The 23,772-nt window shown below is 45.0% G+C and overlaps 1 protein-coding gene across 1 annotated transcript; it reads left to right on the top strand.

Annotated features, from left to right (window-relative positions):
- Positions 1-429: 429 nt before the first annotated feature.
- Positions 430-23,737, top strand: Abhd12b (abhydrolase domain containing 12B). The gene is made up of 11 exons (XM_021228816.2): positions 430-523; positions 4,315-4,434; positions 7,077-7,107; positions 9,330-9,375; positions 9,481-9,610; positions 10,082-10,119; positions 13,813-13,892; positions 21,498-21,580; positions 22,764-22,842; positions 23,343-23,461; positions 23,569-23,737. Exons 1-11 carry the CDS (start codon positions 465-467, stop codon positions 23,594-23,596), a joined length of 813 nt encoding a protein of 270 aa, XP_021084475.1. The 5' UTR covers positions 430-464; the 3' UTR covers positions 23,597-23,737.
- The last annotated feature ends 35 nt before the right edge of the window (positions 23,738-23,772 follow it).

Below are 23,772 nucleotides of genomic sequence, written 5' to 3'. Positions count from 1 at the left end.
TCTTGTTCTTACGCTTGTGTGGCAAGCAAACACATTATCTGCTGAACCATCACTCCAGCCTTTGAATCCTCATTTGCAACAATTATAGAAGAGGACAGAGAGACAGAGGCAGACTGATTTCTGCCCTCCTCTCCTATACGGAACCCTAGCTCTCAGTGCCACACACTCTGCTATATCTTGTCACCTTGTAGCTAATGATAATGGTATTCCCTGTGGATTTGTTTCTGCCTGGTTCTATTTACCTTTTCAGAGAAATGGTTTCTTTTGCTTTTTGCTCCAGAAAGGGCTAGGATTGCAAAAACTCTCTTCTCGCTTAGCTAGCAGCTTAGAACTCACTCGATTAGCAGAGTGGAGCTTCTTTTAAAGCCGATGGACAGACATGGGGCCTGATGCTGAGGGTTGGTTATGATTTCTACTTTGCAGTTAAAACTCCTCTTGTGGATTTAAAGAGACCTGAGTTGAAGATGGCCCACACAGTGAACTTCTTCCTCAGGCCTGAGCCTGGGGTGCTGCTCGGCATCTGGTGAGTGAGGTGGCTGATGCCTTCCTAACTCTGGTTCTCCTGCTTGTGTGACAAGTGCATGGTTTATACTCTGACCCATCTAGGAACAAGTCCTGACCTTCTTACCTGCATCAGCTGTAGAAAGAAAAGATGAGAGAAAGGTGGAGACGAGACAGAGACAGACAGACAGACAGACAGACACACACACACACACACACACACATGTGCACATGCGCTGGGGTGGGGTGGGGTGAAGATGGAGCAGAACTTTGCTAGAAGAGCATGGAGGATGCAACAAGGCTGTGCTGCCTGCCTGGGCAGACCTGGCTGTCTGTGGAAGCTTCTAGAACAGCATAGAGGATATGAGGCTGTGTTGCCTGCCTGTGCAGAACCTGGCTGTCTGTGGAAGCTTCTAGATGTTGCTCCATACACCTTTCCTCTATTGTGACAACTCCTCCGTGATGAGGAAGTCCTGTGTATATGTCAATAAAGCACTGTTGGCCAATAGGGAAGCAAGATAGGTGGGACTAAGAGTCCAGGAGGACTCTGGGTAGGAGAAACACAGGGAGTCACGATGTAGCCCGCCAGAGAAGTAAGATGTCCGTCCGGTAAGAGAAATACTTAGATGGGTTAAATACTTAAGTCAGAGCTAGCCAGTAAGAAACAAGCAAACAGCCAACAGCTTCATAATTAATACAGCGTCCTGTGTGTTCATTTGGGGACTGCAAAGTGGCAGAGCCCAGGCGACTGGTGGGGAAAAACCAAAGTGGCTGGCAAGGAAAAGGCTTCATTCAACACCCCTGCTTCATTTTACTTCTCAGAATGTTTGCTTTAGAGTCTGAAGTCTTACAAAATGGTGCTCTTGGCTTCTGGCCCCACCCACTTCTGCCTTATTGCATCTGCCCTTGCTGTCTCTCTCTGCTGCAGAGGCACTTGCTCCCGACAAACACCACAGCCAGGACTTGCTCTGCTCCCTCTTTCTGACTGGCTCTCCATGCCCCACCCACTCTCGCTCTTCTCTTGGGTCTCACTTTGGCCATTCTCAGGAGCCCTTCCTTTCCCCTGCTTTTCATCTTCCGCTTTAGGCAGAAGCACTTACCGCCATCTGCGTTCAATGCTTAGGGCAGTTTCACCTATTGTGGAATAAACGTTATGATTACTTGCTCACTTTTGCTTTCCTAGTGAGACTGTAGCTTCCCTGGGTGGACAGCCTCTGGTGGCGGGTTTCATTGACAGCCTATCTCTAGCACACAGAAAATACTCAATTAAGGTCACAGGCGGTCATGTGCCTTCTATTTTATTTCCTTTGTGGTAATCTTGGGATCTTCAGTTTGGGTCTACTGCTTGCCCTTGGCTGCCATTACTAATGCTCCACTTTGTAGTTCACGTCTGTGAGTCTGAATTCCAACAGGAGAATGTTCTGGAATGTGCATATAACTTTCTCCTTATCCTCAAGGACAGTCTAGCCAATAGTTTGACCACATGGGCCTGGAGAGGCAGCTGTGTTCATGAGCAGTTTACCAGAGGACAGCGGTATCAGTGTTTCCAGAGGTCCTGCGGATGGTGGGCTTCTGTTCCTTGATGATTGACAGGACTGCATGTCCCTGTGAAATGATACAGTGCAGCACTTTGAGGGTTCTCTTCTTAGCCTAACAAGACAGAGGAACTTGAAGACAGGTGTTTACAATCTCAAGGCCACTTAGTCAGACTGCATGGCTTCCCTTGAGTCGTGACTTCAGAGCTGTGTATCTTAGAAATTAGAGACCTGTCTGTGATGAAGAAACGTGTGTGTACAGTCTAGGAAGGCTCCTGCGGCATGTTGCAGGCTTATCTTAAAGCACCTGATTTACGCTCTGAAGTAACAACACTTAATAATGGGTAGAGTGCTGTCCTAGATTGCTTTGTGTTGTCATAAATACTATGACCAAAGGCAACTTGATGGGGAAAGGGTTTATGTCATCTTGCAAGGTACAGCACATGGATGAGGGATGAGGGCAAGGACTCTGGGTAGGAACCTGGAGGCAGGGACAGAAGCAGAAGCCATGGAGAATGGCTGCTTACGGGCTTATTCCTGGGCTTATATTTCCCTCCCTCCCTCCCTCCCTGCCCCCTTCCCTCCCTCCCTTTCTTCTTCCCTCCCTCCCTCCCTCCCTCCCTCCCTCCCTCCCTCCCTCCCTCCATTCTTCCCTCCCTCTTTACTTTTTTCCTACTTTCATACATTACATTCCAACTACTGTTTCCCCTCCCTCCACTCTTCCCAGCCCCCACCTCCCCTCTCTCCCAGATCTACCCCCCCTATGTGTTTCCCTTCAAAAAAAAAAAAAAAAAAGCAGGCCTCCCAGGGATACCAGCTCAGCACAGCATAACAATTTACAATAAGGCTAGGCACATGACCTAATATCAAGACTGGACAAGATAACCCAGTAGGAGGAAAAGGGTACCAGGTGTGGGGGTTTTGCCAAGAGTGGACAAAATAGTCAGGGACACCCTCCACTCCCATTGTCAGGAGCCCCACAAGCTACGCAAACATAACATATATGCAGAGGGCCTAGCTCAGGGTCTGTGATTGTCCCTTTAGCCTCTGTGAGCCCCTGTTCAGTTGACACAGTGGGTTGTGTTCTCATGGTGTCCTTGGCCCTGTGCCTCCTACAATCCCTCCTCCTCCTCTTCTGTGGGCCTCCTCTGGCTTCACCTAGTATCTGGCTGTGGGTCTCTGAATTTCCCATCAGTTTCTGGATGATGCTCCGATTTTAGTAATCATTTCAGTGAAATTTTGTTTTTTCTAGTCACGTCCTGTTCTGGGTCTTTGGGCTGTCTAGACTTTGGTTCCTGGCCACCCAGTGTCTGGCATGGGGTCCCTCTCGTGGTGTACGCTTCAAGCTGGACCAGGCATTGGCTGGCCACTCCCGAGAGCTCTGTGCCTCTTTACCCCAGCACATCTTTCAGGCAGGACAGATTGTAGGTCAAAGGTTTTGTTTTGGGTTGGTGCCCCAGTCCCACTGCTAGAAGCCTTGACTGGTATAGAAGTTACCAGCTGGGGCTCCGTGCTCCCTATTACTATGAGTCCTCTCTGGGGTCACTCTCATAGATTCCAGGGTGTTTCCACTGTACCAGGTTTCCACATCATCAGCCATCTTTCCTAATCTCTTCCTGGTTAACAACCAAAATTAGCCATCACCTCAACCCACATGATGTTGAGCCTCGTTAATTGTTATTTTTAAGTCCCCGTGTGTTTATATGCTGAAATCCGAGCATCTAAATTTAAGTAACCATTGAAATATATGAATGTCTTAAAAATACATTGATTACCAAGAGAGAAAAAACTTGAGTTCATGTTCAAATTCTGGGTGAATGTCTTTTTTTGTTGTTGTTTGTTTGTTTGCTTGTTTTTGTTTTTTTGAGGCAGGGCTTCTCTGTATGGCTTTGGAGCCTGCCCTGGAACCCGCTCTCTATACCAGGCTGGCCTCGAACTCACAGAGATCCACTTGCCTTTGCCTCCCGAGTGCTGGGATTAAAGGCGTGTGCCATCAAGGCCCTGCTTGTGAGTATCAATTATCTTTTTCTTGTTTCAACCTGGTTTTTGTTGTTGTTATTTCAATGACTTGCACCTAAGAACTGCAATCTTGGAAACTTCTTAACAGGAATTAAAGCAGTAAACAATCAGCACACCCTGTGTGGGGTAGTGCAGTAGCAATAACAATTTTCCTCAGATATTTTGTGCTCCTATATTTTGTTATTAGCTTATGCATGTGTTACTCAGATGAAAAAAAACCTGCCTTTGCAGTTTTGTAAAACCTCTCCTTGCTCTTCAGGCACACAGTCCCCAGCTGCCGGGGAGAAGATGCCAAGGGGAAGTGTCGCTGCTGGTATGAAGCTGCCCTTCACGATGGGAACCCGATTATTGTTTACCTTCATGGCAGTGCACAACACAGGTTAGCACCTCTGCTTGGAATATCTATCTGTCTATCTACCTACCTATCATCTCTCTCTCTCTCTCTCTTTCTCTCTCTCTCTCTCTCTCTCTCTCTCTCTCTCTCCATCCATCTATCATCTATCTCTGTTTTTGAGATACAGAATTTCTAAGCCACGGGAGACTGAAAGTAGTTTTCAACCACAGACTTGCCTTCGTCTATTCATTACATAATATGCAAAGATATTCTGGCAAATGCCTTCTCTTTAAACAATCAGTCTGCATGTAGAAGGACGTGGGTCTATTTCCAAAAGGGAGGGATTAACATTTCTTCCAAAATGTCTGAATTGGTTTCTTTACTCCTCAAGATTATCCAAGACGATATATTAAATCCAAATAGAATCAGTTGTTTTTAAGCCAAGAAAGGACTAGAGCTAGCAGTCTGGAGGAAGGGAGTCTCATTCGTGTGTCCGACAGGAAGAACTGTCCATAGAAGACTTGAGAGAACCACACTTGCACAAAGGCCCCTGGGAATATCTGCCCAGCCACTCCCGCCCCCCCTCAGTCTCAGCCTGGTTGCTTCTAACTCTAGCAGCTAGGAATAATTGTTTCCAAGCAGCTTCATGCAATCCTCTTCATTTGGCCTACGAAAGCTTCCCCTGCATTTCTTTGTGTATGAGCATAGATTTCTGTGCATTCCTTCGTAATGCTTGCTAGTTCCAAATAGTCTCCAAGTACTCCATGGATCGACAAACCCGCTGAGGACTGGGAAGGGCTTAGGCATGCATTAAAGGGCAAACAGAGAGCAATTTCCACATTGGTGGTCTCTTCCAGAAAGAGAGAGTTGGAGTCCCTTATCTATCATTAATTCCCTTTATCTGAAGTCTGATGCCTGAGAGAAGTCACCGGGAACCCCGACCACAGAAATTGGGGACTGATAGATTCCACTCTAACCTTCATGTCTCAACCCAGTCTCTGTGGTCCCTGCCTGGCGTTGTCACAAAGCTGGCCTCCCAGAAGCTTGTCGTCCTTTGATGTGTGCTGTCAAACCCCTTCCTGGCCTGCATGATTACAGCTGGGGACTGCAGGACTGCTCTGGTGGGGGAGGGGCAGTGTATCACAAACCCACAAATCTCCCTCGTGTCTGGGGGTAGGGTGGGGCACTTCAAACCAAGTGACAGACTCAGGAACCTGCCCGCTGGCCTCTTTGTCATTTTTGTCAGGTGATGGCTTTCTTGCTCTGTCTGTTTTAGAATCTCATCCCCTAAGTTTTTTTTTTTAGTGAAACTGAACAGAGGGCCTTGTTTAACATTGCTCTGATTTATGAAGTTGGACGGTATTAGGGTAGGTATACTAAAGGACCAGTACACCATACTGCCACGCCTGTGCCTGTGTGTGAGTCTGAAGTGGTACCCAGTTGACCCAGATCCAGGGGCCACGCCCTCCTCAGCCTCTCCTACAGTCTCAGCTTACAATCAGCAGTACTGAGCACTGAGTACTGAGCACTGAGTACTGAGCCCACATTACTGAGCACTGAGTACTGAGCCCACAGTACTGAGTACTGAGTACCAGTCCTCAAACAGGAAGCCTCAGGAGTTCTTGTCAATGCGTAGAATCAGTGTTTTTAGGCTCTAGATCTATAGGGACGTTAGGGCTTTTGAACCCATCCCTAAAGTCGTATATAAAATGTTCATTTTTGTTTCTAGGAAATGGGTTTATAGTTTTAACTAGGTACTCAGGGATTCCATGGCTTACTGACACTGAACAACATCGGCTCTAAGGCTAATGTTGTCTAAGGGATTTTCCTGCCGTTTGGCTAATTCTTTGCTTTCTTTTGTTGAGGTGAGTGTGGATGCTGTCATTTTGGGGGGTGTTTTGTATTTTCGAAGGCAAGTGTTTCTCCTTGATTTCTTCTTTCGCTTTGTGGCAGTGAGTGTGGTTCAGACAAACTGTAATTGAGTGCAGGAGATCCGATCCCACCCCCACTGGTACCCCCAGTTCTGAAGTTGCTCTTTAGAACTTTTCCTTGAGCTTGCAGAGACAGCCTAGAGGGAAGTTCTGTTGCACAGCACCCAGAGGTGGGTTATCAATACTTCTTCAAATGCTTGTGTTGGGAAGTCCTGGAGAGGTCAGTGCATCCAAGGAAGGTCAGGAGCGGGGTGGGGGGCTTCCAGCCATTGGCCTGGACATAGGCAAGCTGGCCTTGCCACTAAGAAATAATTTATTTGGTGGGTGGTGTGGCACACGCCTTTAATCCCAACACCCCCGAGGCAGAGGCAGGTGGATCTCTGAGTTCAAGGCCAGCCTGGTCTGCAGAGTGAGTTCGAGGACAGCCAAGGCTACACAGAGAAACCCTGTCTATAAAAACAAAACAAAAACAAAAGGATCAGTGTTAGGCCAGGCAAGGTGATATCTGACTTTAATCCCAGCACTTGGGAGGCCAAGGCAGACAGATGTCTGTGAACTTGAAGTCAGCCAGCGCTACACAGTGTAACCCTGTCTCAAACAATGACACCAGAATACACAAAAACAGGACAAAAATCTAAAAAAGAAAAGGGAAAAATTGTAAGTAGGATGAGCTAAGGCCTGAGAGTGATTAGAAATATTGAATTTGTCATGGTCGGTCCTAATTCTTGTGCTTTTTCCCGTCTCTCTCCTCCACAGGGCAGCTCCACACAGAATTAAGCTGGCAGAGGTATGTCAGAGAGGCCACAAGACACCAGCACTCTAAGTCCCTCCAGTTCTGTCGGGTTTGCCGTCTGGAGTTCCTCAGTGTGACGGTCTCCTGAGAGATCCGTCCCCTCATGAGTGGCCTTCTCCTCATCCATTACCTCGATGGGGATGGGAGTGTGTGTGTGTGAACACACAGCAACACTTCTAAGAGAGAGTGTATGTGTGAGAGAGTATAAATGAGTCTGTGTGTGTGTGTGTGTGTGTGTGTGTGTGTGTGTGTGTGTGTGTGTGAACACATGGGAATAACTCTGGGAGTGTGTGTTATTAACTCTGGGCCCCCAAACTCTTCCATGACTTTTATCTCATTTCTACAAATTTCCTCACCTGTCTGGACAGGTGATTTCTTTAAACAAAAGATATTTATTATCAAATTATTTCTTCCTTTCATCTCTCCCCTCCCTTTCCCCCTTCTCCCTCCCCTAATACTGTTATTTTCATTTGTACTTATTTTCTCTCTTTCATATAAAACCCTTGATACTATGGTTGTACCGATGTATAAATTCATGTTGCATACTTTTACACTCTTTTATAAACGTTTTTATTTTCTTGATTTTTTTTTTTTTTGAGACAGGGTTTCATTACATAACCCTGGCTGGCCTGAATTTTTTGATATAGGCCAAGCTTGCCTCTGACTCGCAAATGCTGAGATTAGGCATGCTTCACACACGGCTCTATTTTTCATGTTTTTATGTAGGGGTCATAGTTACAAATTTAAAGACTGTATCTTTTCCAGTTTATTCTTAGGAACTGCCAACTAGCCCACTGATGTTATAAAGTTTCACTTTTTTTCCTTCTGAATTTGCTATTTAATAGTACATATACAAAAAACTTAGGGCGCCTATTTTGTTTTCTGTGTCTTGTTTGTTCCCCAGGAGCAAATATTGGGGTCTAAGAGTTGTTACTACTATCTTTACTCAATGAGGGGTGCTACAAGCTACTCATGCACATTCCTACTCCACTGTCCTGAGGCCCATCTGTTTACAACTAAATTTTCATGTTCTTTCTTCTTTTACCTACTTGGGACCGGACAGTGATTTCATATATTAAAATGGCGATCTCTTTATTTATTTAGTTAGCTTTCATTTGACCATATTCAAGATAAACACCTCCCGGTTAGGAGATTGCCCCTCCCCACAACAACTCTGTGTAGCACTTCACTCTCAGAGAAATTCATGCATTCTTTCAGAGTGTGTGGTGTCAGGGATCAAGCCCAGGGCCTTGAGCATCTAGTCAAGGACTCTACCTAGGAGCCACTCCTCCAGCTCTAGACAACGCTTAGCTGAGACTGTGACATAGAAACAGGTGCGTTGGAACAATATCCTTGCAACCCTGAATAATATTTACATATTCGAATGTTTAACAAGCAGGCTAAGGTTGTATAGCTGCTGGTGGCAGAGCCCGGGTGACCCAGGCTACTTTCCATTTTTCCCATAGACTCTTATGTTGTTCGTTTTTATTTATTTATTTCTCTCTTTACTCTTTGGGGGGCCCACCACCCAGGTACCAAAGAAATCACACAGAGTCTTATTCTTTCTTAGGAATGCCCGGCCTTAGCTTGGCTTGTGTCTAGACAGCTTAACTTAAATTATCGTGTCGACCTTTTGCCTCTGGGCTTTACCTTTTGGTGTTTCTGCATTTCTTTCTTTATGTCTTACTCTGTGTCTGTGTGTTGCTGGGGGACTGGCCGCTTGTGTCCTCCTTCCCTCCTTTTCTTCTCCTCTCTCCTCTCTCTATTTATTCTCTCTGCGCGCCAGTCCCACAAATTCCTCTCTCCTGCCTCGGTATTGGACATTCAGCTCTTTATTAGAATCCAGGTGTTTCAGGCAGGCGAAAGTAACACAGCTTCACAGAGTTAAACAAATGCAACAGAAAAGAATACAGCACATCTTTGCATCATTAAACAATATCCCACAGCATAGAAGAATGTAACACATCTTCAAATAATGCTCCACAGCACTCTCATCTCTAGATTAAAAAAGAAATACAGAATCTTTGTGATTCTGGGACTCAAACTAAGCACCTTGAGCACATGAGGCATGTGCCTTCCCAGTGAGCGGTATCCCTGTCCTTGAGAATATGCCTTTCCTCCCGTTGCAACACAGGGATACAGATGTATTGCAGAGGAGCCCTCCCTGTTGGGATCCTCTATCTGCTTGAAATGATAACTGCTCGTTTGACATGCAGGTGCTGAGTGACGGAGGCTTTCATGTTTTGTCAGTGGACTACAGAGGTATGTGTTGAGAACAGTGGACAAAGACGTGACGGGGACAGCAGGCTTTTGATGACTCCTTGGTTTGGAGTGTGTGATGCTGTGTTTGCCTCTTCTTGCTGCCAGGGTTTGGGGATTCTACGGGGACGCCCACTGAGGAGGGGCTAACCACAGATGCTATTTGTGTCTATGAATGGACCAAGGCCAGAAGTGGTAGGACCCCTGTGTGTCTATGGGGCCACTCTCTGGGAACAGGGTAAGTGGGGGCCGAAGTGCTGTGGGTCCTTGTGTCTTCATAAGGGGTTTTGTGTCTTCAGAGGCACAGCAAACAGGGAAGGGAAACCAAACTGGGATGCCTTGGTTCCTTGGTCTCTCTCTCACTTCAGAAATGGTAAGAGAGCCTCCCAGACAGTGTGTCTGCTTTCAAGACAATGGCAAGTCCCTTAAGCTCCCTGAATAACCATGACACAGACATCTATTCTGGAATAATCCATGAGTGCATTAACGAAAAAGACCCTTAAATTAGGGTCTGTGGCACCCTTTGAAATTCTGCACAAAGTTATGTGTCTGTCTGGATTTTCGAGTCTGAGAGCACAGAGTTTTCCATCAATTGCTAGTTCTGGGTTGTGGAGGCTGCAGTGTCCACTGGACTGCTGTGTTTTACACACATGTTGTCTGTGTCCACTGGACTGCTGTGTTTTACACGCACACTCTTACTGTTTTTCAGAGTCGCAACAAATGCTGCAAGGGCATTAGAGGCGAAAGGTAACGTAAAATTCTTAAATGGTTTGGGGTGAGGTAGAAAAATATAAAGTCAGGAGGTTCTTTAAATTTGTATACACTGACCACAGACCCCAACGTGTATACACACCCCACATTTGGAAGGATTTTTTAGCAGTGTAACCACTGCTTTTCTGGGCTAAAATGACTTGGCTAGCTGTGGTCACTCACACACCCATAATCCTAATGCTCAGGAGGCTGAGACAGGAAGACCCTGAGTTTGAAGGTAGCCTGAGATGCATGGCAAGCCCTCTTCCTAGCATGATGTTAATTTGATCATAGGACAGGAAAATAATATATCCCGAGAAGATAACAATAGCCACGCTGCCCTCTGCAGTCTGTTTTCTGTAACATTCATGTCAGTGTTTGTCAGAGACCTGAGTGGAGTGAGTATCAGATTCTGGCAATGTAGCTTGCTTTCTTCCTAACTGATTTTTATGAATTTAGAATCTCTGTGAATAGATGCGAACAGGGCCAGACCATTTGTTTAAATATTTTTTAAAAATTAGTGTGGAAGTGTTGGCTGAAAAAAACATTATTTACCCTAACGCTGCTATGAAATCAGAAAAAAGAAATCTCAAGAGCAATTGCTTGTGGGTTGTTTTCTTGTTTTGTTTTGTGTTTTTCTTTTGGCAGTTACTTACAGATCCTCACTCCTAAGTTTGTCTAGTTTCACTGAAGAACATGTAACCTTTGCTCTGTCTATCACTTATCTATCTATCTATCTATCTATCTATCTATCTATCTATCTATCATCTATCAATATCTATCATATATCTATATCTACTATCAATCATCCATCCATCATCTATCAATTAATCTCTTCTATCTATTGATCATATATCTACCTATCATCTATATATCTCCATTCATCCTTTATCATTTATCTATCCATCCATTCGTCTGTCTGTCTGTCTGTCTGTCTGTCTCTGTCTGTCTGTCTGTCTGTCCTTTGTCCAGGGACCAAAATCCTGTGGGCTCACCCTGGCACTCTATGAGCGGCTCTCCCCAGACTGAAGTCTAACTCTCTCTCCTCTCTCTCTTCTCTCTCTCTCTCTCTCTCTCTCTCTCTCTCTCTCTCTCTCTCTCTCTCTCTCTCTCTCTGTCTCAGCCACCCTGACTTCTAGAACTTACAGCTTGCCTAATGTGTTGTTTTTCTCTCAAACTCCAGTAAAAATGTCCTTGGATTTCAGTATCTTTTTTTTATTTTTTCTTTCTTTTTTCCTTTAGCTGGGCTGGGCATCAAACCCAGGGCCTTACACATGATAGACATGGACACCACCCCTGAGTTACAATCTGGTCTCCTTTGTTTATTCTGTATAGATATACTTACCTTTGATTAAGGGGTAGCAATCCCATGTGGAAGATGATAGGTTGAGAATGTGGGCGATGCTCTCTTCTCCCAGGAACACTCTATGTTGCTCCTTCGGGACATTTTGGGTGGGGATGAAGTCACCACAAACCAGTCAGAGACTGAGTTGATTTGAGGCTGGACTCATACCTTATCAGGGTTGTTTTATATCGAGTGCACTGTTTTTTACTAGAATGAAGTCCTTTCGGGTCACTGCCAAAACTCAGAGACATGGTCTGTAGTCTTCCTACCTTCTCGTCATACCCTGAATAGTTAGTAATTGTGTGTGTGCTCTGGTGCAGACATGTGTCTGCACATGTGTAGGCATGCATGTAGTGGTCAGATGGATGGTAGGCATCTTTCTCAATTGCTTTCCATCTTGCCTCTCACTGAGGCTGGAGCTCGATGGTTCGGCTAGACAGCTGGTAAGTGAGCTGTGGGTGTCCTCCTCTCTCTGCCTGCTCAGGGCTGGGCGTATAGCATGTGCTGCTGCACAGTTTTTCGTGGGGCTGCTGGGATCCGAACTCAGATCTTCATGTTCCTGTGGGAACCACTACCAGCCAAGCCATCTCTACCTGAACAGTAATTTTTATTCTTCTGGTTCTCTGAGCATACCAATAGTGTGTTAGTTTAAATCCTGCCAATTACAATTGAGGCATTGAGAGTGTCATTTGCTTTGAGGGGAAAGGCAGCTTCAATTCTTTGGGCTTTTCTTACTTGGTAATGGCTCTAAATTCTCACAGATCAGTTGTCCTCAAGTACCTTCAAATACATACAGATCACATTTGCACACACACCCAAATGCACACACATGCATAAACATGTACGTATATATATGCATATATGTACACACATGTGCATATATACATGCACACTCATACACACATGCATAAACATGCACTTATATGCATGCATACATGCACACACACATGCGCATATACATGCACACTCATATACACACATACACTTATCCCCGTAGCAGGCTTTCTTTGGGCTGCCAACCAGATCCCAAATCATGACACGGAGACTTCTTATTAGTTATGAAAGCTTGACCTTAGCTTAGGCTTGTTTCTTGCTAGCTCTTATAACTTAACCTATTTCTCTCCATTTACCTTTTGTCTTGGGGCTTTTATCTTTCTTTGCTTCTGTATGTCTTACTCCATGTCTATCTGGCTGGCAGCTTCCTGGCTGCCTGGCTCTGGGTGTCTCCCTCCCTTTCTTCCATTCTCTCCTCTCAAGCCTAGATTTCTTCTCCTACTTACTCTCTCTGTCCTCCAGCCCCTCCTATTCCTCTATTGCCTTGCTATTGGCTGTTCAGCTTTTTATTGAACCAATCAGGTGCCTTAGGCAAGCAAGGTGAAACAAATGCAGCACATCTTTACATAATTAAACAAATGCAACATGAACAAACGCAATACACCTTTACACAATTAAAGTAATAGTCCACAATGCATGACTTTTCCATACACATTTTCTACTTGCTCTCTGAGTATTAACCAAATAACTCAGTCAACCTCTGGCCCATCCTTTACAAAGGACTGCAGCTCCTCTTTGTCCCAATAATACTTTGCCTAGTTATACATCCTGAGCCCTGGAAGTCTTGTATTCTTAGTAAAAGGCAGTAGTTTTAGCTGTCATGCACATACTGAACAAGGAGAGGGATTGTTAAGAATGCATACCCTCGAGCTGGAGTAGTGCCTCAGTCATAAAGTGCTCACCACGCTGACTTTGGACATGATCCTATGTGAGAAAGCCAGTAATAGTGGTGCCATTGTGGGATATTTATTTGTGTATTGAGACAGGGGCTCACTCTATAAACCAAGCTAGTCACATGCTCATAGAGATTACCTGGGATGAAGGATGCCTACCATCACGTCCACTGTGGTGGCACACCTCTGGTCCTGTCACTGGGGAAGCCCACTGTCACTGGGGAAAGCATAAACAGGAAGATAATTAGGGTTCACCGGTCAGCCAACTTAGCCTCACCAGCAAGCTCCAGATCAATGAGAAACCCTGTCCCCAAAGACAAGGCAGATGGTTCTCGAGGAACAATGTCTGAGCTTGACCTCTGACCTCCACCTTCAAGTGCACCCATGAATATGCATGCTTGCATTTACATGTGCATTCACATGGACATGCTTGTGTATGCACACATATTCTCAGTCTCTGTCCCAAGACTGTCCCCCAGGTATGGCATGGGGTTCAGGAGCTAGCCTATTAAAAATCTTCACAAGTGGTTTTAAAGGACCCCTTATCTAGGGAAGTGGTATTTTGGTATTTGAAGGGGAGGGTTACTCATCTAGCTTCCGATTGTCTTTATTATCTAGGGTGTCCAGTAGATGCCATTGTCTTAGAAGCTCCCTTTACCAACATGTGGGTGGCAAGTATCAACTATCCTCTGCTAAAGGTGAGCCTCCCGTCCTCCTACCCTGTGTCACGTGCAGGCTGTTTCCACACCCAGGTGTTTATGAATATGGCTCATTTAAAAGAAGTTTTGTATGTTTTGGAGTTGTTCTAGCCTCGGTCAGCTTACCAAGGAACATAATGATTTTAGTCCATGTGCTACTAATCAGACATGACTTCGTTATGATAATTAATCTTTTTAAATTTATCAGTTTCAACTCTATGAATTCCAACCACATTTCTTATTTTATTTTTATCTTTTTATTTTTTTGGTTTTTACGAGACAGGGTTTCTCTGTATTGTTTTGGAGGCTGTCGGTCCAGCCCGGCCTCGAACTCACAGAGATCCGCCTGCCTGTGCCTCCCGAGTGCTGGGATTAAAGGCGTGCGCCACCACTGCCCGGCCATTTCTTATTTTATTTTGTCATAAGAAATATTCTAGAGAAAATGCTTCTACTGAGTACTCCAGATATGGTCAACAGTCTTCTCAAGAAAGCAAAACATAGGGGGCTGGAGAGGTGGCTCAGTGGTTAAGAGCACTGTTTGTTCTTCCAGAGAACCCAGCACCCACATAGTGGCTCACAACTGTCTGTAATGAGATTCGGTTCCCTCTTCTGGCAAGTAGGCATACATACAGACAGAACACTGTACACATAATAAACAAATCTTTTTATTTAACTTTTTTTTTTTTTGTTTTTTCGAGACAGGGTTTCTCTGTGGCTTTGGAGGCTGTCCTGGAACTAGCTCTTGTAGACCAGGCCAGCCTTGAACAGAGATCCGCCTGCCTCTGCCTCCCGAGTGCTGGGATTAAAGGCGTGCGCCACCAACCCGGCTCATAAACAAATCTTTTTAAAAAGAAAGTAAAACATAAACATGAGTTTGCACATCATCATCATATTATTATTACTATAATTATTATTATTAATCTTTTTTGAGATAGGTTTCATCTCATAGCTCAGACTGTACTTGAACTCACAGAGTAGCACAGGCTGGCTTCCAACCAATGACAGTCATCTTGTCTCAGGCTACCAGGTTTCTGGAATTACAGCGTGAGCCACCACATCTAACCCATTACTCTAATTTTACACGCTTTCCCAGGCCTAATTTTCAGTTTTATATGTCACTTGCTCACTGTGAATGCTAGCCAATGATGGACTGGCAGGGCAGTTTGAGGAAAGGCAAGGGATTTAGGGGAGATACAGGCATACATTTAAAATTGTTTGACCCTAGAAGGCATCCTAGAGATATTTTAATCAGTTTATTTCTGAAATGTTTTGTACTATAAGGCACCACAGAATTTTCTGAAGTTTGCTTAAGTGTTTTCAGGGAGCAGGCAGTCAAATCTATGTATTTCTTTGCAGTGATACTATCCATGTGTGTGTCTCTAAGGAGTATAGTTTTATTTGAGCTCCTTTATATATAAGTATTATTACATAGGTTATGTTCTACTTCTTTTTCTCACCTAACATCATACTTGTGAGATTTTATTCTGGATGTATAAAACTGTAGTTTGGTCATTTCCATTGCTAAATGGTATTCCGTTATAATGTACATATGACCATTTATAAGTCCATCGTGTTACTAATGGATGGGATTTGGGTCACTCCCAGTTTGAGATAACTCATGACATTGTTATTATGTATATTCTCTCTGTGTGAATGTGTGTGCATGTGTGTCTGTGTGTGTGTGTATGCTGGGACTTGAACTTATGGTCTTACACATGTTCTAACATCAAAACATCAAGCTATGTACCTTGGTGTGTATTCTTTTTCTTCTCTTCTCTCTTTTTTTTTTTTTTTGGTTTGGTTTTTTGAGAAGGGTTTCTGTGTGTAGCTTTGTAGACCAGGCTGTTCTCAAACTCACAGAGATATCTACCTGTCTCTGCCTCCCAAGTGCTGGGGTTAAAGGCATGCACCACCATTTTTTCTTATCTGTGTGTTTTGTGCATATATATATATGTATGTATATCTCACATGCAGCAGTGCCTGCAGAGGCCAGGAGAGGGCACTGGATCCTCTGCAACTGGTGTTACAAATGGTTGGGAGCTGCCTTGTAGGTGCTGGGACTGGGAAACTCAGGACCTCTGAGAGAGCAGTCAGTGCTGTTGACTGCTGAGCCATCTCTCCAGCCTCCACGTGTGTTCTGCTAATGTGCAAACATGTCACTAGGTGAGCCTGAGGGATGAATTGCTGTGTGTGGTTTCCACACGTGACCTCACCAGCCTATCTCCCAGTAAGTGTGTGAGCATCATAATCGTATCACAGGTTTGCCCCTGTCTTGGTCTATCACCACAGTTTTGATTTGCATTTCTCTGCTGAGTAATGAGATTAGGCATTGCTACCTGTGCATGGACCATTTGGATGTATCCATGTCATCCATGTCTTTCCCTTTTTTTTTTTCGAGACAGGGTTTCTCTGTATTGTTTTGGAGCCTGTCCTGGAACTTGCTCTGTAGACCAGGCTGGCCTCGAACTCACAAAGATCCGCCTGCCTCTGCCTCCCGAGTGCTGGGATTAAAGGCGTGCGCCACCACTGCCCGGCTTTCTCCCATTTTTGAATTGATCTATATTTCACTTGTGAAGTTCTTCACAGATGTTAGCATGAGTCGTTAGGAAATTGCATTGCAGGTATATTACAGTTCTTTGCCTGGCCTTTTTTCTTCCTTGAAGAATTCTTCCTAAACTCAATGTAGAACAATTCACCAATTTTGTTTTTGAAGTTTATACTTTTGTGGTTTGTATAAGAACATTCTAGCTGGGTGGTGGTGGCATATACCTTTAATCCAAGAACTCAGGAGGCAAAAGCAGGCAGATCTCTGTGAGTTCAAAGCCAGCCTGGTCTACAGAGCAAGCTCCAGGACAGGTTCCAAAACTACATAGAGAAACCCTGTCTCGAAAACAAAAAAACAAACAAAAACAAACAATTCTGCTTACCTAAATTTACGAAAACATTTTTCTATGCCGTTTTCCAGAAATCGTTTTATCTTTTATGTTAAAAGTTACAGTTCACAGGTATGGATGTTTGTGTGGAGGGAGTTGTCCATAGGCCCAGGACCACTGCTCATTCTGCATCACGTATTACATGTGCTGGAGTCTACGTGTGGGCATACGTATGCACGGTTGGTAGATGCTCACTTCTGGTCATTGTCTGCCCATTTTCCTGTGACTATTACAACATTTCATCATTTTAGCACAAGCTATATCTTAATGTTTGCTGTGTGGTTCTTCAATTTTGTTCCTACTCAGCACTGTCTTTGGTATTCTTAGTTTGTTTTCCTTTTAAATTTTATTTTATGCACATGGGTGTCTTGCCTGCACGTGTGTCTTGTGCACTACATGTATGCTGTACCCAAGGAAGCCAGAAGAGGACATCAGGATCCCTGGGACTGGAGTAACAGATGGTTGTGAGCCCCCATGAGGAAGCTGGGAACTGAACCTGGTTCCTCTTGCAAGAGCAACATGTGCTCTTAACTTCTGAGACATCTCCCTAGAATCACCTTAGCGACTCTTTGTTTTTTTAACTTTTTAAAATTTAAATTAGAAACAAGGTTGCTTCACGTGTCAATCCCAGCTCCCTCTCCCTCACCTCCTCCCACACCCTCCCAACGGTCCCCCAGCCCCCACCCAATCTCCACTCCATTCCCCAGGAGTACCTCCATGGGGAATATCCAGAGTCTGTCAGAGTTTGACCTTAGTTATTCTTAACTCTTTGTATTTTCATATACATTTTGGAATATTCTTGTCAATTTATACAAAAAAATCTGGACTTTGATTGAGATTGCATTGGATCTATTGATCAGCTTGGGGGAATTGATACCTTTCTAAGATGCATGAACGTGTTATTGTCTTTTATTTACTTTTACGTTAATTGCTTGTTTAGTTTCTCTAGTTTTTGCTTGCTCACACGTTCTCTGAGAAGCTAACCGGGGCAGGGACTTGGTGTGTGGCAGACTGTGGGGGAGGGGGGAATCAACCTCCAGATTCCAGGCCTTGAGGGCTGCCCCACAGCAGGGCAGAGACCATGGCTGTTTCCAAGGACAAGGGGAAGCTGCTGTGAGTCGCTGCCAGGCAGTTGATCTTGTCCCATTTTCTAGCCATCAGTCAAATGCCTTCTGTTTCCTCAATTTCTGTCCTTCCCTTCCCTTTCCTTGCTGGTCTCTTCCCAGCCTTTTGGGTCAGAGCAAGTGTATCATTATTCTCTTCCTTGTGTCTTTTCATACTTACTTCTTATTTGAAAAATTCTTGATTGTGCGTATTACTCATTTAATGATTCCTTTTTTTTCTGGACAGGGTTTCTCTGTGTAGCTCTGGCTATCTTAGAACTCACTCGGTAGACCAGGTTAGCCTTGAACTCACAGAGATCTGCCTGCATCCCAAGAGCTGGGATTGAAGGTGTGCACTACTATGCCCAGCATCAACTAACAATTTGTTTTGGGATTTATTTTCTAATTTATGCATTAGGACATACTCTACCTAAGCCACACTTCTGAATCCCACACGTTTTGAAATTTGTTCTAATTGTCAGTTGGTTCAGGTGTTGGCAAGGTGGCTCATTGGGTAACGAAACGCATTGCCAAGCCTGATGTATTAGTTACATTTGGGGATTTTTTTGGGTGGTGTTTTTTTTTGTTGTTGTTGTTGTTGTTGTTGCTTTTTTCATTTTGTTTTGACACAGCTCTGACAGTGATAAAACACTTTGATCAGAAACAACTAGAGGAGGAAAGGGTTTATTTAACTTGTAGTCCACCACTGAGGGAAATCAGGGCAGGGATTCAAGGCAAAAACCCGGGGGTAGGAGCTGAAACAGAGACCACGGAGGAGTGCTATGTTATAGTGCAGAACTCCTGGGCTAAAGTGATTCCCTTGCCTCAGCCTCCCAAGTAGCTAGGACTGCAGGTGTGTGTCACTCACCCAGCTTCTCTCGGAGTTTTGAAAGTTTAATTGAATTTTAAACAGCATACACTTTGCAGATGTTTGCTGACAGGCAGTGATAAACTCATGCCTCCATTACCCGTCCCCTGCTGGTGAGGCAGCTCAGTAGCACTGCATTGTGGAGTCTGTGATCACCTGGCTGACTGGATGCTGCCAGGGTCATCTGTATGGTCCACTGCTGGTCCAGGGAAAGATCAGCATCCAAAGTACATACGGTTTCCGCTCAGTTGGCACCACGTTTGCACCTCAGTACAGTTCAAAGTTGCAAACCGGGAGTCGGCCGATGTAATTAGCACTTTGCAACTTAGACGTGATCTCTGCGGCAGTATTTCTCAGTCCTTGAGGGCCCTGCTCTGGTGTCTCACTGCTCAGATTTGATATTCTCAACTGTCACTCACAGCTGGGTAATCTATGAACTGGGATAAGAAAAGTGTATTCAAATTTGCCAAGACAGTTAAGTTAATGAATATATAAAAGCAGCCACTGTTGTGCCTGCATAATAAGTGTTCAGTGGGTTAGAGCTGTTTCCATCCACATGAGGTACCACCACCATTGAGTAATTGATACGGAGGGATGTGACATAAGTGAGGGTAGAGAAAGGCACATGTCCTCCGAGAGGGGACACGATGGAGGCCATAGATGACCACAGAGATTCATCCCATCTTGCTAATTAGGATGGTATAAGTTACGAGCATGGACTATGAATCCAGACAGATTTGGGTTCAAATCTAGCCTCTGACACTAATCCTGTAGGATTCCCTCCACCCCTGTTGCCACCTAAGTTGTCTCTTCCTGAGTTTTCCATTAAGAAAAAAATAATGTGGTTGATAATGCCTAATGCACAAGATTGTCACAACAAACAAACAAATTAAGTAAGATACTGACTTCATGGAGTATCCAGTGACTGGTAGGATACTAACAATGCCTGCTGCATTCCCCACTCATTCTGCATCAAAGCGCACTAAAAAGAGTATCAGGGAAGGACATAGAATGGTAGTTTCAGGCTGGAGAGATGGCTCAGAGGTTAAGAGCACTGACTGCTCTTCCAGAGGTCCTGAGTTCAATTCCCAGCAACCACATGGTGGCTCACAACCATCTACAATTCAATCTGGTGTATATGTAATAATAATAAAAAAAAAAGAATGGTAGTTTCAGGGCAGGGAGAATGGAGGACAGGGAGTGCCCTTGTGCTCTGGTGTGTGTGTGCATGTGTGTAGGGCTTATAGAGAGCCCAGATTTAAGGAGTTTCCAGCAAACAAGGTGAAGCTTGGAGGAAATGGAGGAGCCGGGAGGGTTTGAGCCAGGGAGAGGGCGGGTGCTGATGGAACACTGTGGGCTCCTGTCCACCCTTACCCTTTACATCTTCCCGGGGCCTCTGTCAGTGTGCTGTCCTTGTCTGCTCACAGGGGCAGGAAAGCAAGGCTTAGAGAGAGGCTAGTCCAGTTATCACCTGCATCCTCCAGATAACAGGCGAGCAGCCTCTGGCAGCAAAGCCTGGGGCACATGTGGATGGCTCCCAGCTAAGCTAGGAGGAGTGAGTGTTTCAGCATGTCGTATGGCACCCCTGAAGGTTGGAGATGGCAGCTTTCATTCCACTGGCATTTTAAGAATGATTATCTGGTGTTATTACAGAGAAGGGGCCGCGGGAAGACCATTTAAGAGTCTGCCTTTGTGGTCTGGGCTGGGGGTGACCATGTGACCTTTTAGTCTCAGAGGGCATCTCCCCTGGTAGGGAGTGAGGGATGATGGGAGAAGATTGGCTTGGGTCTGCTTTCTTCTTACTCCTTCAGAATTTGAGATGAATTGCTGACGGGGGTTCTCTTATTGAATTTTCCTCCCATGAGTCCCAGTTCCAGGACGGGGAAATCAGGGAACAAAGAAAAGAAAACAAACCTAGCAACTTGCCCTCAGCGGGACCCGGAGGGAGAAGACAGGGGAGGCAGTGTGACATAGCCGGCCCGCACCTGCATGCAGATCAGTCTCGGAGAGCTGGAAAATGTGCAGGCCAGGCTGACCCCGAGCTTGGGCAGGATTTGAGCACTCTAAACGATTGAAAGCAGTTTGTTACTATGATGCTTTAAAAAAACATTTCAGATTTGGGGACCACAGGACCCCAAATACACCGACTGGCATTGGGTGCACACTGAATTTCCTCTCTCATGACTATCTGCAGTAAACAGAGTAGGAGCTTAGTCTACCTTTCAAAGCTGTGATCATGTCATCACATAATTAGTTCACAAGCCCTAAACGAACTAGATAAGTCTGCCTGCAGTAGAAGCAAATTTTAGATTTTGTGTAGTCCTGCTCCCTTGTGAGCAGAGGGATAGGAACTTGACTGACACATGTATTTAAAATGAAGCACCATAGGAAGACACAACCAAATGTTAACAGTGGTTTTCTTTAATGGTAGAACTGGCATGTGGCTTGTGTATCTGCTCATTTCTGGTTCCTCCCTCCAGATTCTTCAATTACAGGAACTGTTTTTGAAGATCCTCAAGTGTTTCTTAAGGGTCAGTGTAGCTAGAGGGTGGCTATTCTGTTATTACTTAGGGTTCAGAATGAGAGGATGTAACAAGTTGTATGCCGGCTTGGAAAAATTGTTCTGACACCTTGCGACTGTGCGTTCTGGACGGCTGTGGGACAAGCGCTAACACCTTTGGTCTCTCTATTTTAAAAACAGATTTACAAGAAGCTACCAGGATGTTTAAGAACGCTTATGGATGCCCTTAAAGAAGACAAAATAGTCTACCCCAATGATCAAAAGTAAGCAAACCAAGATGCTTGCTCTCGCTCCTGAGTACCCCCATGGCATACTAGATGAGAGCCTGGGTATTGGCCTTTCTTCTTTCTGAATTCCATGTTAGTTCTAGGACATGGGCAGGGTTTCTGGTTTCTACACATTCTCCTTATCCAACTGAACGCTTTCTCCAATCCAGTACATTCTCTGATATTGTAAAGATGCCCTGTGAAAGACTGCTGTGGTCGAGTCTAACAGTCTATGGGGGTCCCTGACTCCCCCCTGACTGCTAGATCTTATTTTCCATGTAGCCCAAATCCAGGTAATACTAATCAACCCACCCAGCAATAGACACAATGATTAGAAATAAAGGAAGGACACTTCCAAATAGGCAGCTGTTAATTTATCCTTTTTCCCATGTCAGAACTGGAGGAAAGCTAGCATTCTGAGCAGTAACCTCTAGTGATGAATTTGGAAGGATACAGAAGCGTCTGAGGAAGTCTTTGTACATACCTGCAACCTTTTGTATCATCAAACTGGGCTGGCTAGGTAGTTAATCACGCCTGGGACTGCGCATCATGCTATTTTTATGGGGAGAAGTAAATAAATTGCTACAAGAAGTTCCCAGGTTCTGTGGTGGTTTGTTGTTTTTGAGTTCTTTTGTTTTGTAGAATTTTAAAGATTTATTTTAATCTTATGAGTGTGGGTACTGTGTCTGTGCACCAGTACCCAAGATGGCCAGAAGAGGGAGCCAGATCCCCTGGGACTGGAGTTAAACAGATGGTTGTGACCTATTATAGGGGGCCAACTGGAAGAAGCCAGTACTCTTATCCACTGGGCTATCTCCCTATTTTGTAGACTTTTAATTAAAATAATTCAGGCATCACACAATGGAGTATAATAAAGAAAAAGATAAGGTCTACTAATGCCATGCAAATCCATTATTTCAATGTGTATTTTGTTTAGTATTATTAAAAATCACACAGAAGTGAATTAATTAACTCAATTCAATTGTTCGAGCGAATCAAACAGAGGGAGACATGGATAAATTGGCTACTAGGTGAAGTTTTATACACACAAAGCTGTGACTCCTTGGGAGGGAGATTTTCTTTTTTGTGCTTTGGGCAAATGTCACGCGTCCCTAAAATGGTACCGTAAGCGCCCAGGTTGACGGCGTCGGCTCGGTGTTCTTCTCCTGTCTTCTCCTAGTGTGAAGTTCCTGTCCTCTCCGCTCCTCATCTTGCATGGAGAAGACGACAGGACAGTGCCTCTGGAGTGTGGAGAACAGGTAGCCCAAGAACTCTACCATTTCTTCACCTGGCCGACCTTTGATTAGAGGTCAAAGGTCACTGCCATAGGGACGATCTACACTCCTAAAGAGTCACGTTCCCTGATCTATATGAGCATCTGTACCCTGGATACTAGTGTGAAGGAGTTTTGGGTAGGGATAGACCTTGGCCCCTCACCTGGGGTCTGTGGCTAAGTGGGACCCCTGTGTTACCTCTAGAGGTTTCCCTTTAAACAAACCCATGCTGGCATGGGCCCATAGCGACGCTTAGAGTCTTTGTGGTGAGGTGTGGTGAGGGGAAGGGTGGTTCATCAGTATTTCTATTAGTCATGGGCATTCTGGTTCTTGGCTGTAGAAACGGCCAACGGAGGACCTGAGGGTCCCTAGGGCCTGACTTGACAAGAGACTCCCCAAGTTCCTCTCCCTTTTAGGGAAGTCAGACTAGGAGATCTGCGGCTGGGCATCGCCGCCTTTGACTCTGTCTTTCGCTTCTCCCCCAGCTGTATGAAATTGCACGCAATGCCTACAGGAACAAAGACAGGGTCAAAATGGTTGTCTTCCCCCCAGGCTTCCATCACAACCTTCTTTGTAAAAGCCCCTTGCTCCTGAGAAGCGTGAGGTGAGAGCTACCCTTGCTAACTGTGACTCAGTTAGCTGTGCTGCCACAGCGCCAGGGCAGACATAATTCAGACCAAGTGTGAGCTGACCTAAGCCTTCTCTCTGCAGAGACTTCCTGAGCCAGCAGTGGGCATGAGGGCCTGGAGGAGCGGACATCGCCAGGGAAGATGGGGTACAAGTCACCGGAGCTGTGTGGTTTCTTTGAGCTACTTGAGTGAGCCAAAGCCCCTGATGTTTCCACAGGCCACCTGCCATCAATAAAGAAAGCTGCACAGAATGTTCTTTAGTTCATCATCGTCTGCCTGGAGAACC

Source organism: Mesocricetus auratus, unplaced genomic scaffold (assembly GCF_017639785.1).
Source record: "Mesocricetus auratus isolate SY011 unplaced genomic scaffold, BCM_Maur_2.0 Super-Scaffold_15014, whole genome shotgun sequence".
Lineage (NCBI taxonomy): Eukaryota > Metazoa > Chordata > Mammalia > Rodentia > Cricetidae > Mesocricetus > Mesocricetus auratus.
The sequence above is the reverse complement of the archived record's forward strand: the minus strand, read 5'-3'. Positions and strand labels throughout refer to the sequence as shown.